At 40.2% G+C, this 16680-nt stretch overlaps 1 protein-coding gene across 3 annotated transcripts; it reads right to left on the bottom strand.

Annotated features, from left to right (window-relative positions):
* Positions 1–3274: 3274 nt before the first annotated feature.
* Positions 3275–16009, bottom strand: api5 (apoptosis inhibitor 5). 3 transcript variants are annotated; one of them, XM_039809133.1, is made up of 15 exons: positions 15693–16009; positions 14576–14737; positions 14301–14394; positions 13951–14016; positions 13221–13372; positions 11532–11738; positions 10406–10432; positions 8645–8749; positions 7991–8080; positions 5470–5651; positions 5246–5339; positions 5054–5110; positions 4617–4696; positions 4379–4485; positions 3275–3897 (listed from the first exon to the last, which is right to left on the bottom strand). In XM_039809133.1, the coding sequence occupies exons 1-15, from the start codon at positions 15762–15764 to the stop codon at positions 3818–3820; spliced, it is 1575 nt and encodes a 524-aa protein (XP_039665067.1). In that variant the 5' UTR covers positions 15765–16009; the 3' UTR covers positions 3275–3817. The 3 variants fall into 3 exon arrangements, with proteins under 3 accessions (XP_039665067.1, XP_039665065.1, XP_039665066.1); XM_039809131.1 differs by having other exon boundaries at positions 4343–4485; positions 15693–16008; XM_039809132.1 differs by lacking the exon at positions 10406–10432 and having other exon boundaries at positions 4343–4485; positions 15693–16006.
* Positions 16010–16680: the final 671 nt, after the last annotated feature.

The raw sequence follows: 16680 nt of genomic DNA, 5'->3' as shown, positions 1-16680 counted from the left end.
CTGCTGGATCTGAAAACTACATTTACCTAAGAATTGTTTTTGAACACCACTTAAAATTGTAGAAATGCTTGCAATCTGCTCAAAAAGTTGTCGTTGAAGTTGAATTTGGAATTACAGCAATGAATAGGCTACACTGCATAGTTTTGCAGGTTACAGTACAAACGTATAACAATAAGGCAGTAGTTTGGCATACAACTAACACGTTTTGTTGTGTTTTTAATATTAATATATAATTATAATTTTCAGAGAGTACCAACGGAATTTCGTTGTGATACTGTCAGTAGTGACAATAAAGCCCCTTTATGTCTTATCTTTGTTTGAACAGTAAATATTCAATTTGCATGTTATGTTACATCATCTTATTCAGGACACACATCTTGGACTGATGTTGCCGGGTCTGTTTTTTCCAACAAAATAGCGTCACTTAACGCAACACACAACAACAGTTAGAGTGGGCTAACACGTAAAGCACAACACAGCAGTGTGGCTTAAACTCAGACAACATTAAGATAATTTCTGAGATCTAAATCACTACAATACTGGCAAGCAGAGCATGAAAATCGAAATGTTGGACCTTTAACTGTAGTAGATGTACACTGAGTGTAGGTACAGGTTGGGGTACAGTATGAAGGCCTGGTTTTATCACCACCAACACCCCCTCCCAAAGTTTGGTAATAAATTGAGGAAACCCACTGAGTTCCACCAAGTGCTTCAGGACTATTGATTTACCTTCACTTCTACTCTCACATGGACTCGTGCAGTCGCTCCTTGCTTCTCTCTTTCTCTTTCTGAGGGTCGTCTTCGCTTCCTCTCTCACTGCTGCGGCCCACTCCTCCTCCACCACTTGATTATTTTCAGCACCGTGTGTGTGTGTGTGTGTGTGTGTGTGTGTGTGTGTGTGTGTGTGTGTGTGTGTGTGCAAACGCATGTGCCAGGCCTTGGCTGGCTGGCTGGCTGACTGGCAGGCTGGTTTGGGAAATACCTGGTCACGATCAATAAGGGGAGGGTTTATCTTGGTTGCATACCGCCCCCTATTGTCCTGAAAAGAGAACTTAAACCTAGACCTTAAACGCACCGTGATGCCTGTGCCAAAATATGTACAGTATCTCTGCTGCTGCAACAACGCCAACAGCCTGCAACTCAGTGAGGATGAAAGATCAAATTAGTAAACAAATATAAATGGGAGAGGCAAATGATTATAAAGAATATCGAATTTCAAATATTGCATCAAAAGCAATAATGGTAAATTTAGTAATATCATCTCGCCGTGCAGCCTTATTTAATTTTAGCAGTGATTAGGCACAGTACTTGACTATAATTGACAAATACAGCAGACTTTTAATCACTAAATATTCTCATCTTGGGTCATGAAAAGGAGGGGATGTGATTTAGGCTCTCTCTCTCTCTCTCTCTCTCTCTCTCTCTTCTCTCTGTTCTCTGCATCACTCGCCAGAAACGCAGTGTTCCTCCATGCGCCTTAACCCGAGCAGAAATACAAAGAGACAAAAAGACATCATGAAAGCTTTAAGTGACTCGTTCGGTTGAGGATAAAAATAGATCTGGTTGCTCTGAGGAAAACCCTGGTCTGGATCGCCCTCTAGAGGGGAGACTCTGCCAAGACAAGAGACCAGTTATGGATGGATAAGCTTCTTTTATATTGTCTACAGTAAAACGTTGCTGTATTGTTCAGCAGTGTTGTAAAGCAGCAAACACTTCACCTCTATTTCTATTGTATTTATTTAATGAATCAGTTTTTTGTTGTTGCAAATACCATTTTTATAGAGACACGTTCATCCCACTTAAACTGTAATTTGTTTCTTTTTACATCCTGTCCTGAGAACAAAGCCCGTCCAACAAACGCTGGTCATCTTTCTTCTGCATGTAAAAAAAAAAAAAAGGACATAACAAATGACTTTATGTGATGTATATCCTAAATAGCATACAGTGTGGCTTATTCAGCAGCTTTTTTGTTTATATCACACTGAAGCTGATGCATTAAATAAGACACGATTACCCCCACGATGGTAGGTGCAACTGTTATATAAATGGTTTGTAGGTTTTGTTTTTCGGAGTTAAAACTATTTACAGTTGCCTCTGTTCCACAGTCGATTCAGAAAATTGAGTTTGTGAGCCCCTCCTCCTCCAAAGCATCCACCTACACACACCAGCACGTGTCTTCACATGCAGACCTGTAGCACCCAGAGCAGAGAGAGTGTGTGTGTGTCTCTTTATAAGAATCACTTTTTGACCACTTACAGTGGACATGTTCTTGTTTTTCTGTGTAAAGATTAGGAATAAGATTTGGTTTTAGAGCCAAGTATTAGAAATAGTTTAGTTCAAACTTGGATTCAGGGGTAAGACTAAAGTTAAGATTGGGTGAGTAAGGGATACAACACGTTTGACATCTTTTACATCCAATTACTATGTGCCCCAGACAATTTACAGTTTAAGACACAGAAGAATACCACATTTCAAAAATCATTTACCTTTTAAAACTTGAAATAAGGAAACTTTAATGTAGGACCAGGCTCCAGGTTAAGCACTTATCTATTGGAAATGACAACAAATATTTAAAACCGAAGACCACCTAAAAAAGGTTTGTGGCTAAACGGTTTTACAAAGCGGAAAGTTAATGTTCGCACGTCATTAGGATTACAGTATTATTTTTCAGAATAATAGTCGGTACAAGTTCCATTAACATTAATGAAGTTGATTGAAGGCCCTCACAAGTAATGTAGGATATACATTCTTGTGTTAAAATGTGCACAAAGCAGGCAGAGCCTCCACTACCAGTTAGTGTGTTTTAAACATGGCAGTGACTATTTATAGCCCGTTCAATTATTCTCACACACACACACACACGGAGGGAGAAGTGGGAGGCAGTGTTGATGCAGACATGTACAGCCAAGGAGGTACATTTGTGTATGCATATGTATTCTAAATGTAGATGCCAGATCGTGGGCTAAAATTACCCTCCTCACTCTGCATTGGTACAGATATAGGTAAGTACACATAGGAGGAGGGAAAAGGAAAGACAGGAAGGTGGAAAGGATCAATGTAATGAATGAGTGGGTGAGAGTGAATGCATTGTCAGAGGACAGAGAGGCAAAACGCAAGTCTAGAAAATGTTTTGAAAATGCAAGTCGTTTTGAATTGTGAAAAAGGTCATTTCAAGCAGCAGAATTGTGTGCAGTTGCATCTTTGTCTTGACACAACACTAGTTTGCAGCTCAACTACTGCACATTTCTACATAAAACAAGTAAAAGGACAAAAGTTCATACTTCCATACAAGTTTATGATAAAAATCCAATGGAGCATCATTATTGATTCATACAAAGTAGCATAGTCAGCCAATTCAACTTGAGCTCTAATAAAAACGAACAAAAAACAAGATTAAATAAAAAACAAAATGTAAAAAGAAATGCATTCATGTTCCAAACAAGAGGATCTTTACCTTTTCTACAACAACCTGACAAAATATATTTATCAGCTACAACTTGGCAGTCTTCTTTCACAAAATGACACTGAAAAATATTTTTTTTTTTTAAATGAAGGGGAAAAAACATTTAGATTTACTATAACTATCACCTTGACCAAGAGGATTATGGGGAGTAAAAGTCTTAGCCCGTTATCGAACCCCCACCCCCTCCAAAAACAACACAAAAAAAACTGGATGTGCAAGTTGGAAAGTGAGAAAGACGTGGAGACCAGTTAAAAAAAATAAGAGTAGGTGACAAATAGTCCGTCTTGGTGCGGAAAAGATCCTGATGTAATGCAGTTCAATGAGCAATATGTACTCTTTGTGTGTGCGTGTGTCTCAGTAGATTCGGCCTCGGCTCCTGTTGCCTCTGCCTCCGAAGCCTCGTCCTCGGCCGCCCCTGAAGCCGCCACGCTGCTCTGGAGACAAAAACAAACAAGTCAGTATGGACATATTTATAACTAACTTTATATACTAAAAAGTATTGTATGCAATAGGGCTGCCCCCTCTGAGTTGACTAATATCTTTAGTCAATTAGTAATTTTTTAAAATCATTTTTAATGCTAAATGACTTATTGAAAAATTGCCTTGGTAGCCAAGTGGTTACAGTGTGTGTGCCGTATAACCGCAACATCATGCATGACATCAGCAACATGTCATAACTCCCCCCCGCCCCATTTCAACAAGGTGAAAATGCAACAACAAAATAGTAAAAGTAACTCTATTTACTAAATACAAAAATGTGTCACATGACCAAATGTGCAGTTGAAAATAAAAAAGGTGAACATGCGACAGAACAGCAAAAATAATTCAATACAACAAAAATAATAGGAAAAATAAAAGGTGCCACAAAGTGCTCCTCACCATAGGTAAAATTGCCAATGGTGGCGCTGTACTTGCCGCTGGGGGGATTGTAAATTTGCCGTGCGTCCCTCCGGGGCAGAGGAGAGACCTGTTTCTTTGTGCTGCCACCGGAGCCTATCTCCTCCCCTGACGGGCGCTTGGGCCTACAAACACCAAAGACAAGTAGATGATGACCTAATGGTGCAACAACAACACACGGCTGCTGTGTGTGTGTGTGTGTGTGTGTGTGTGTGTGTGTGTGTGTCTTTTGATTGTTCAGTGGGAGCAGACTTACGCTACAGCCTCTGACTTCTGGACTGGTTTCCAGGACAGAGTGATTGTGCTCTTGAATGATGGAGGGTTGTGAAAGAGATCCTGGAATGAAAATAAAGATTAAGAGACAAAAAAAGAAAGAAAACAAAATCAAATGCAGAGCTTATTTTATTCTCCTGATATAATAAGATCAGAAATCAGGTACATTATAATGCAGTACTACTAAACAGTCCTTATTGTAAATACCTCCCTTGTAAAAGTATTGTGTAGTAGTTGTAGCATTGTATACTTCTCAATTATTGTCCAGACTGTCAGAAAAGTATCGTCTTTACTTTTGTGTTATTGCAGTGGATCACATTATTGTTGTGAAGGGTTTGCTTCTTTTGATACATACATGATGTGCAAAAAACATGTTTCACCTCAGTTTACCACCACAGTGATAGCCTGAAAACACCTTACCTTGATGAGGATGTTGATGTTGTTTGTGATCTTGAGGGCCACCACTTTGATCTTATTCTGATTACACAGAGAAGACAAGCTAGTCAGATATTTTCCAGCAGAACTCAAAACAACGAAGACTGCTTAGTTTGCATTTTGGTTGACTGTATGCATTAACTTTCTACTTAAGCAAAGCAATCAAACTTAAGTTACCTCATCTGTTTTCAGAGCATCTCCTGTCTTGCCTTGCAGTGCTACTCGCAGCTGTCTGATGTAAACCTGCAGGCCTCTGGCAAAATACTGTAACCTGTTGAAACACAAAGCACATTCAATTCTGTATGAAAAGTGCCCGTTTTGGGGTAAAATGACCACTGTGAGCTAAACCATCAAACACCCGACATGCTCATTTATTTTGTCTTTGTGCGATACTCCCTCACCTGATCTTGAAGTCTTTGAGTCGCTCAGCATCCACTTTCTCAAGGAGAAAGTCTGGCAGCTTCTTGCCCAGCTGGTGGAAGCCAAAGAGGAGACACTCCACGTAGCTGAACTGCAGTTTCGGCTCCTCGCTTGCAGAGTTCTCTCCGTTCTCCACCTCTTCTGGTGGCAAAGGCATGAACTCCTACAGAAACCGAAAAAACATGAAAAATTATGACCGGAAACTATTTGTGTGCCTTAGTCTATTGTCAAACATCTTGAACCATTAAGGTTTACTGGAACAAAGGGATATATGGGATAGTTTATTATTCTACTCGTATTTATTTTAACAATTATTGTGGAGCCTGCACTAAAACTACCTCTACAACAAATTATTACTATTAGGGCTGCTGTTTTAAGTTCCCCAAGTTGATTACTACTTATTTTATTTAAAAAGTGACAATGGACATTCATTCAGGGAATTTCCACAGTGTGGGATCAATAAAGTCGACCTTATCTTCACCGTCCCAGAATTCGCTTACTAGCTAAATTTTATCAGCAGTCCCTGGGCAGGCAAATCCACAAAGGAGTCATGGCAAAAAATTTTATGATTCCAGTACACAGAATAAACATTATAGGCTACATTAAACAAAATTAAAAACAAACACTTTCTATTAAAAGCATTACATCATACAAAGTAGGGCTTTGACTTTTGCCCAAAAATCATATTCGAAGTTCGTTTGTATATTAATATTCGAATATAATCGAATATTTATTAATAATATTTTGACCATTAAATGCCTTCAGTTTAAAAAAAAAAAAATGAAGTCAGACCCTGGATTAAACACAAACAGTGTGCTTTCGACAGGAAGTTCGGAGCTTTCACCGTAGCCTACGTAAGTGGTCTGATGTTTATACCGTATGTCAAGGGTTTATACTCGTGTGCTGGTGTGTGCGTCAAGCCAGTGTGTGTGGGCAGTGTTGCCAACTTAAAGACTTTTTTCACAAAAGCGACTAGCGACAAATCTGGCGACTTTCTGTAGAAAAGACAGCGACTTTCTGTAAAATAAAAAAAAGAGTCGCCAGTATTGTCCAGCAAGCACGCAATGTATTTCTCTCCTGTGGCCGCCGAAACAGTCACCTTTCTCTTCTGTTGTGTGACTGAGGAGCAGCCCCGTGTGCTCTCCTCGTGCAGCAGCACTGAGCAGGCAGGTAGGAAGGGGAGAAGGGACAGGGTGCGGCGCCGGTGTAGGTAGGCGATACAGCGGAACGCGACGGGAGAAAGACCCCGCTGATCTGGACTGGCCATGGGCAAGTCAGCTTTCTTTGAGAATTAGGGGGGAATGCAACGCTACCGAGCCACGGCCGAGAGACGTGCGTCGCCGCGACGTGTAGTTACATTTTGAAATGCGTGAAAAAGCCTCGGAATCTGAACTAAAAACATTCAGACTTCACATTTTAAACAAGCAAACGCATTTACAAAAAATAATGCCCATAACAGGTTCGAATATTAAGGGCTGGCTAATATTCGTTCGAATATCATTATTTTTTTTAATATTCGAATGACGAAGTTCGGAGTAAAAGACCTAATACAAAGCATGATTGGTTAATGGTCACGTAATCGGTTATGTTTCAGACATGATTCTGAGGTCTTTGTATTTTATAGAAACAAAATCATTAGCCTATGGAGGACATGTTTCAATAAATGCTCCTTTACTTTGATTTCAACAACACTGACCGTAGTAGTTGTAAAAAATGCAGGCTTTTAAAAAGGAAGATTGCTGAAATACCCAGACCAGATGGGACATTCTGAACAAAGGAAGTGTTCTTGAATGTCCCGACAACTGCTATTAAAGTATCCTTAGTGGACCAGGGGCCCAGAGTTGAAAGCTGACTGAAAGGATGCACAACATTATGAATGAAGCAAGGTAATGCTAAAATAAACCAGTAGAATCTTAGAATGGATGGGGGGCGCCCCCAATGTATACAGTGGCTTGCACAAGTGAATACACCCATGCTGAAGTTGACTAAAAAGAGGAATAAAAAAACATTTTAGAAATTGATCTTAATGCCTTAATAAAAAAATAAAAATTAGGGAAAATCCAACCTTTAAGGACACCAATTTTCTTTGTGAATGAATAATGTATCGTAAATAAATAAATGTTCGTCCTTAAAATACAGGGGGCATAAGTATACACACCGCTATGTTAAATTCTCATAGAGGAAGGCAGATTTTTATTTTTAAAGGCCAGTTATTTCATGGATCCAGGAAACTATGCATCCTGATAAAGTTCCCTTGGCCTTTGGAATTAAAATAGTGCCACATCGTTACATACCCTTCACCATACCTAGAGATTGGCATGGTTTTATTTCAGTTAGCCTAATAGCTGGTTTGACTTGCATTGAGAGATGATCTTATGGAAAGTACCCCATGCCAATCGTGAGATATGGTGAAGGGTATGTTATGATATGGGGCTATTTTAATTCCAATTGCCTTTCCACTTGTATTCCTCCATGTTCAACAACAGGACAATCCGTTCTCACCAGCAGCTTGGTAAACAGCATGTTGAGGTTGGCCTCTAGCTTCTCCATGTCTCCACAGAACGGACTCATCTCAGCCAGCAGCTTCAGCACCTACACACACACACAAACAGACAGACACAGCTTAGCAGATCCCCTCACAGTGTAAAGTGCATTGCTAATGAGAAACAGTGTTGCGTGGTGCAGACTAATGACCCATTAACAACATGCAGTTGGCTGACACCTCTGACAGGTGGCTGCCATGCTGACTTTGTTTACTACTACAACCGCTCACCAAATGTCAGACATTAGGAGTATCGACCTCACACCAGTGGCCATATTCATTAGGCCTCTCAGGAATGGAAGTGCTGATTTAGGATGAACGGAGGCCAGTCAGAGGCGCAAATCAGACAGGTAGCAAATTCAAAACGCTTTATCGTTATAGTTAAGCATCATAGTTGCTGAATTCATCCACAATTGAACCAGTGTTAAAAAAGTGAATTCATTTAATAGTTGCAACCCACCCTTTTTGCACTTAAATCCAACATAAAATTTGTGGATTTGTAGTCGGTAAAAGTCAAATTTATGGGTGGTATATAGGTACAGACTTCACATTTTAAACAAGGGAATTCACAAGTCTTTTAGATCTGATGAATAAATATAAAAGCAAGAATTTACCTCCAATTGAATGTCCAGCTCAGCCACAGGACTTGTCAGGGAACTGAGGTTGGGCAGGACGTGTTCACAGAAGTAGGTTACAAAACGTGTGGAATGGACATTTTTCTGCAAGAGAGGAGAAAACCATGATTAATTCACACAGTAAACAAGTAAAAAAAGTTATTTGTCATGACTGTATGCCTACATGATGAATGCATGTAAAAACAGACAATGTACTGTGTGTAGAGTAGCAACGATTTGTCGATTAATTGATTATTCGATCGACAGAAAATGTAATCCTTTAATTCCCCTTTAATCAGGGTTCTTGCAGGTTTTAGTAAGTCAAATTGAAGACCTTTTTAAGACCATAAAAGATTGAAATTTAAGACCTACACGACGCATTACCACAAAAATGGGTACCGCTTGTAACTAGGGTTGGGTATCGTTTGTTTTTTTTCCCGCACCACGAGGCTTACTAGTTTCAAGTGAACGCACCACATTGGTGTTGTTTTTCCGACAACGGCAGCCGCACACTGCTTAACGTCCCGCTGTTGGAATCCTCTACAGGGAAATACAGACACCCTTTAGCTGTCAGCATTTTAACCGTGTTTAATCCAGCTGCTAGCCAACGGTAGCCTAACATTACCTGCTGTCAAGTCAAGTGTTAACTAGCGTCACGTGCAGCGATGCTTCTGTTGCCTCTAACGTCTGTTTCAGAGCATCAGAGAGCAGCGCAGAGGCAGCGAAATCCACGCTGCAATTCAATCCGGTAGATACCGGTCGTTTAGGCACCGGTGCCGTATTAACAAAGACTCTAGAGCTCCGCTTTGTAGGCTAATACTCAATACCTTTTCTCTTTCTGATGAACGAGGGTAAAACCTTTTTTAGACCTGACTAAATTAAGTTTAAGACCTCGGATGAAAATCTGGCTGTTTTAAGACGTTTTAAGGCCTTAAATTTAAAGTTCAGAATATTAGACTTTAAGACCCCGCGGGACCCCTGTTTAATGCAAAGACGCCAAACATTTTCTGGCTGGAGCTTCTTTGCTCATAATAGTTAACTGAATTTTTGCATCAAGCGATTCAAAGACAACTTTGTGCTTATAAAACAGTGACATTCACACCAGTTTTGAGACCAAGCCATCAATCGAGAAAAAAAATTACAGTGGTTGGTTACAGCCCTTAACACTAGCACCGCCAGCCCCGACGCCCAAGAGCGTCTGTATCCTTTTGTTTGGCTGATGGGCCATAAACGCATCATCCCTCTAAATCTCTATAGTGCTCAGTTAATCTCTACAGCAGCAAGTACACACAGCCACCTCCCACTATTCACAGCCAGATTGTCTAACAGCTTGAACCCACACAAAAACTGGTGAACTCTTAGCTGTGTAAAATGTGCTATTTCGTATACATTTTTAGAATCACGCTGCCACTAAATGCAAAAACAGTCCTGTGACTGTCATTTATGTCTATATGTCGTTCAGTTCAGCACAAACAAAATCTTGGAGGTTTCTGTAGCAACAACTGCAAAAAAAACAAACATGAAAAATCACATCTATTTGGGATGTATCTGATAATGTTTTGAGTTGTAAGAAGCGTAAAACATAAAAAGGCATAAACAAATGCTGAAACATTGTAATCAATTTCAGCATTTTTATTTTGGCAAGTAAATTAATTTAATATAATCACGGTGCAAATGATTAGCCTAGTTTTTCACATTTTGCTTAAAAAAAAAAAACTAACTTCCATCAGCATTTATATTTTCAGTCAACACACAACTTGCCATATTATCGCGCACATCCACACCAACCTATAAAAATAATACAATTTAGAAACAGTTAGTGTTTAAATGGGTCACATAAATGACATTCCTGAAATGATATAGTGCACATACGGGACTCCCGTGTCGGGACACAACTTTTATAGTCAGACAAAGTGTGCTTAGTCCCATTCATTGCCTCAATGCGCTGTATGGCCAATATGCAAATGTGTTAATTCAGCTGCAGAAGAGAGGGCGGAGGAGAGTACCAACGTTAATGGGCGCTGCTCCTGGCAACTGAAAGGGGTGTTTTTGTGAAAAACAACACCAAAAACCCGTTTATTTGGTTTTCTAAGCATTTTTCTATCATTATGAATAATGTGCAATAACGGTTTCTATCATTATGAATAATGTGCAATAACGGTTTATTAACGGTTTATCATCCCCTCCTTTACACCAGTTTGTCAACATCAGAACAGCCGATCACAGTAGAACTAGAGGTGCAGCGAGGGGAGACTGTATCATTCCATTCAGGAAAAGTGTATTTGGCCATACTTCCTTCTCTGTTCGAGCTGCTACAGAGTGGAACCTCACCCCCATAACCATCAGAAATCTAAACACTTACAGTACATTCAAGATCCAGCTAAAGAAATGGCTCATTGATAATCAGAACTGTCAACATTACCATTAACTCCTTGACCTACTCACGCTGCCCCCTCTTGGCTTTTTGACCCTATGTATGTATATGTGTTTGTGTCTTTGTCTAATGTTTGTCTGATTGTGGTCTGTTGTGCTCCTATTGTACATTTTGGCCTTTATAGTACCTTTTATCAAATGTCTTAAATGTTATACTGTTATGTAAATGCGTAATTTTATATTCTTTTAGGGTGACTTTTTTACCATCTGTCTAGAGACTGCAGATGAAAAATAGCCTTCTGGCTAACTCTGGCATATTGACAGAAATGTTTATTAATATGCACTGTCTCTGTAATAAACTAAATAAAAAAATAAAAATAAAAAAATCATGGAGCAATTTACATTTTTGAATCACAATGGCCAAAGGCTATGGTTCTGGCGGTTCTAGTGTTAACTGTTTGTCGTGTTTTAATCAGTGAACATGGTTGAGGTAAAGTTTATTGGCTGTACTCACAGAGAAGAGGGGCAAGGCCTGGCGCGTGCACTGCAGCAGGCGATCAACAGTGTCGGGATCGGCTGGGTTGAGGGCCTGCTCCAGGAAAGCCTGCTCAACCACCAGCTCCACAAGCTGCTGCCGCCCATTTACTGTCTGCAGCACCCGCAGGCCAGACACTACACGCATCAACAGCACAAACTCCTCTCCCGTCACATCCTCCAGCACCTGAGGAGGAAGCAGGGAAGAGAAAAGAAACCTTTCATGAACAAGATGTGTTCTTGCCTGTTTTTATACAGGTTAACATCCACCTCCATCTATCATAGTGTTCACCTAAGTCAGCTGAGTTTCAGCCAAAGACACATAAGGCAAAAGCTCATCTCCACTTTTTAAATGGTTACTAACCCCATTAGAGGATGGATACCCGAACCAAGCCGGGCATTGAACATTTTAAATTTAAAAAAAGCTTATTATGTAGGTGTGCGCCTGTGTTAACGTGCTCTTGTTGCCCAGTGTGTGCTGATGCACACATTTCCGAATGCCTTCCTACAGTTGCTTAAAGATGCAGTAGGTAAGTCTTATAAAACTAACTTTCTGTCATATTTGCTGAAACTGACCCTATGTTCCAGTAGAACTACATGAATTATGTAATAATAAAAAAATCCAGCTCCTCTGGCACCACTTAAAGCCTGTAGTGCGATTGGCAAAATTCCACCGCTCCTGGTTGATTTTTCCAATCAGGGCCACAGGGGGTGTCTATCTGCCTGTCAATCACTGCTCATGCACGCACACGCATATAAGAGCGTTCTCCCCTCCCCCCTCCCCGCGCACGAGCTGCAGAAAGGTTTCCCTAAACTCGGGTGAATATTGGAGTGGCTTTTCAGAGGTGGCGTGAGCTCCGGGATTTTAAAGATCTGAAGAACGATGCAGATGTAGCCACATTTCTTCTCGACAGGTAACATAATTACCATGAATGATTTATCTTTCACTTGGTTATTAGTAGTCAAAAGTCCACAAAGCTATGTTGGTGAGGATAATAGTAACGTTTGCACAGTGGTCGGTCTGATATGATGCTGAAATGGCTAACGCTAGCCTGCTAGTTAGCATCGTTTTACAGTTGGTGAGTAAACATTGTGTTAGTGTTTAGTTATTGAAAAAGTTGTCTGTCTGACATGCCGGCCCGGCAGTTCTGTCAAACTCCCTTGTGTGGGAGGGGCTTAGGAGACGGTTTGGGCTGCAGCAGAAAGGGGGGAGGGACTGAGAAGTTGTCGATGTTCAAATTTGTTGGCAAAGTCCTGGATCTTCACAATCTTACCTACAGCAGCTTTAATAAAAGTGGGCTTTCCACACAAACAAACGTACATGTGTCATTAGTATGAGAAAATATCTTAATGCCTGTCGGGCTTGGACAGAAAAATGCGGCCCGATCCGCACTCTAAACCCCATGGCCTTTAAATTAGATCGATTATACTATCGATATACAAAACAATTTCACTAATTGTATAAATAAATGCAAGTTTAAGAACAGAAAATAAGTTTCATACTGCACCTACATAGTCAGCAAAATTACCATCTAAAGCGGCAGTTTTAACACACCCTGATTCCAGTACAACAGATGTTGTGATACAATTACCTTTGTTACACTTACACAGCAAAATACCACTCATATATGATCAAAGAACACTAATCAAATCTGCACTATATGCTTACCTTCTTTGTCTCTGCAAAGACGTAGTCCTCCACCTCCTTTGTCATGACGTCCTCTGGCAGGGTCTTCAGTTTGGTTGAAAGAAACTTGATGGCCCTTTCCCGCACTATGTCTTCTCCCTGAAGGATCTGAGAGAAGAGGCCTCCGAGAGTACCTGGACAATAAAAGACAGCAGTAAACGGGATTGTGTCAATGCAAGCGAATAAGTACAAACTCAAGAGAATAACCCCAATCGGAACTAGGGATGCAACAATCGTGGAATACACAGCAAGTTGATTTGATATCTCATGTTTACAAAACAGTACAATCAGAACATTTGTGAAGACATACAGGATTAAATAATATTCTGGTCCCAGTCCGAAATATTTTGAGGGGTTATTTCCAAAAATAAAAAAACTCCTTCAGATCTAGAATAGATTCAACTGGCAGATGTACTGGCTGAGATAGATGAATGATGATGTTAGTAGGGGCAATTTACACAGGCAGCTGTAAATGACATCCTTTGTTTCACATGGCCAATGGGACAGCCCTTAAAACAACACAGGTTACGACAAACCATCTCAACAAGCAAAAATAAATCTCTATCTGGTATATAAGTATGCCCAAGGAGGACGAGTAAGAAAGTTATTTTTCACAGTGTCCCCTTTAAGCACAGCTCTGAACTGGGCTGAATAATTGACAAGCATACAAGAGCATTATTTTGGCTAAACAGTGGGGGAAAGCAACACTTACCTTTGGCATCTATCTTGAATATAGCAATAAGTGATGCATTCACTTGGTTGAATTCTGCTGTATCATCTGAAAGCACAAAAATACAGATTAATCAGTAGTCATTCAAGATTTCTGTTTCAAATGAGCAAAAAAAAATAATCAAGAGACAAATATGCTGTTGGGACTGACAAGCAAATCTGATTTCCAGGATATCAAAGAAATTATACTAACTGAAAAATGGGTTATGATATTCACAATGGATCATAGCCATGCAAGTAAAACAAACAACATGGCTGTGTTTATAGTAGAAATACACAAAAAGGAACATAAAATTCTCTTAAGTTAAATGTTTAGCTTGAGGCATCCAATACCTGTCTGAAGGAGCTGGGTGAGAATATCCGCAACTCTGAGGATGTTCTCGCCAGTTGCAAACCGCGGAAGCTCCTTGATGGCCTGCCGTCGGATCTGGATAAAAACAAGCACACATAAAGACAAAGAGGGATTGTTATGATGGAATAAAATTACAATTGTGAAATCTATACAATCAAGCGAGAAACCTCACATCAACTTGGGAACACATAAAGCCTGCAATTTTGAACCCAAGTCTATGAGGTACCCATGCACAGCGGTGTCCTTTAATACTTACCGACACATCCTCATCTTCACAAAGATCAAGCTGGGCATTAATGGCTGAATCGGCCAGTTCTGGAAAGCTGCTGAAGAATTTGGGAATAAACTGTGCTGCCAGGCGCTTTTCCTTCGGGCCACCCTTCACGCCATTCAAGATTACTTGGTAGGCATCTTTGTGCTGAAGAATAAAAGAGTACATCAATAAACTTGTACAATATATATATATATATATATACACACACACCCACACACATACATATATAGCAGCACTCACTGTGACAGTGGTGGTGCAAACAGCTGAACCTTTTAACAGCAGATGTTGCTTGGGACATTGAGTGTAGTGTACCTGGGTGTTACAGTTCACCTGGTTATGTTGAAACCCCTGTATGTAAACATGTTTAATACAGTGAAATAGGAATGCTCTGAAACTAGTCGGTTTATGACTTGATTACACTATGCCTTATTTTACAAGTAAGTTGGCATTCCTCAGCCTGTGAAAACAGTTGTATGATGTCCAATGTGGTTCTGGGTGAGCTTTCTAAAGTCTGAGAAAATAAGCCTGGTGGTGCCATGCAGGCTATAATTGGAGACTAGAAATTGATAAAATGGTTTAGTGCAGGGTGTGCAAAATATCAGTTTATATAATATGCGCAATTGACAGGGATAATAGTCCAGGATGTGTGTTAATGTAAAAACCTACATGTTTACCAACACGTGAACGTTAACTATGTGATCTAGGTTAACGTTATGTGTGTAGAAACTCAGATTTGAGGTGATGAAGTAGTTTTCCCTAATGTGCTCGACCTAAAAAAAAAAACAGTCAAAAGTTTCTATCAACATCCAGAGAACCACAGTCATGAATGAGAAGTTACGTTAAGTAAGTAAATAGCCGTTCGGTTGACTTAAAAATAATGAATGTCGAGTTAGTACCGCCTATCGTAAGGGTCGCTATGGGGAGGCCATTAACATTAGCATGGTCACTACTTTAGCTAGCTACAGTTAGCCTAGCACGCACACAACAATGTTATGTATCTTACGACAAAGTTTACAGACGTAAAATAAGGTAATGCGGCAAAGAAACAAAGTTCTCGGCTAAATAATGTTTTTAAATGAACAAGTTGGCTTTTATTTACCGGGCTGAGGTTATCCTTAGCATCAGCAAGGACCCCGTAGCTCCGATAGAGATCCTCGATAGTGACCGCCATCAGCGTGCGTCCGCTCACAGATAAGACCGCCGATAAAACCACACAAGAAAACCCCTCTCTGGTCGCTTTTTGCTCCGTTTCAGACGACTGTAGCTCCAACAACACCGTATTATCGGGATATATGTTCTTCGGAAAGGGGACGGGGAAATGAAATTTCGAGAAGCCCGTGAATGAATACCCCCCCACAGTCTGTCTTCCCGCAATCTCTAGTGTGCAAGCTAAAATGCTACGGAACAATGAGTAGAACGCATGCGTAGGTGCGGCGAATCGCGTGGAGACTCACAACACACGTGACCACATGTGTACGCCGAACTGGTCGAACTGGTACGCAGCGTACGCAGTAAAACCATTACTGTCTATGACTCATCATGTGACTCATAGTATATGGTTTTACTGCGTACGCTGCGTGAGTAAAACCAACCTCTTTACAGTCCATGAGTAAAACCAAACCCAGGTAAAACCACCAGTTTTGTTAGTATGTTCAAATGACATAAACAGATGAAAGGAGGCTTATATTGACAGAACGGATTAAGATAAAGGGTGGTCCTACTTGTTAGATGCACTACTTTTATTTAGGATGTCTTTACAACACACACATACCACACACACACACACACACACACACACACACACACACACACACACACACACAGTGAACCTTTGCACATTTAAAACGTGGTTGTGAAAACCTGAGGAAAAAAAAGAACATTGTCTCCAAGCATACCATATATTCCATTTCCACTGGTGGCAGAGTCAGGTTCATTGTCTGTTGACAAATTTACCTCTTCACCTTCAATTGATAATATGACATATTGTATGTTATACACAGTAATGTGACCTGAGTAAAATCTGACTATGAGTACTGTACTTGACCTCTGATCTCAAATTATTACAAAAAAAGATACATCAAAACAGA

This window comes from Perca fluviatilis, chromosome 8, assembly GCF_010015445.1.
Source record: "Perca fluviatilis chromosome 8, GENO_Pfluv_1.0, whole genome shotgun sequence".
In the NCBI taxonomy this organism is placed as follows: Eukaryota; Metazoa; Chordata; class Actinopteri; order Perciformes; family Percidae; genus Perca; species Perca fluviatilis.
The sequence above is the reverse complement of the archived record's forward strand: the minus strand, read 5'-3'. Positions and strand labels throughout refer to the sequence as shown.

Coding starts and splice junctions, on each gene's coding strand:
- api5 (XM_039809131.1), bottom strand. CDS start 15,764: ATGGCGGTCACTATCGAGGATCTCTATCGGAGCTACGGGGTCCTTGCT. Junction 10,433..11,531: donor AGGCCTTGCCCCTCTTCTCT/GTGAGTACAGCC, acceptor TTATTTTTATAG/GTTGGTGTGGATGTGCGCGA. Junction 5,652..7,990: donor TGCTGTTTACCAAGCTGCTG/GTGAGAACGGAT, acceptor CGGTTTCTGTAG/GAGTTCATGCCTTTGCCACC.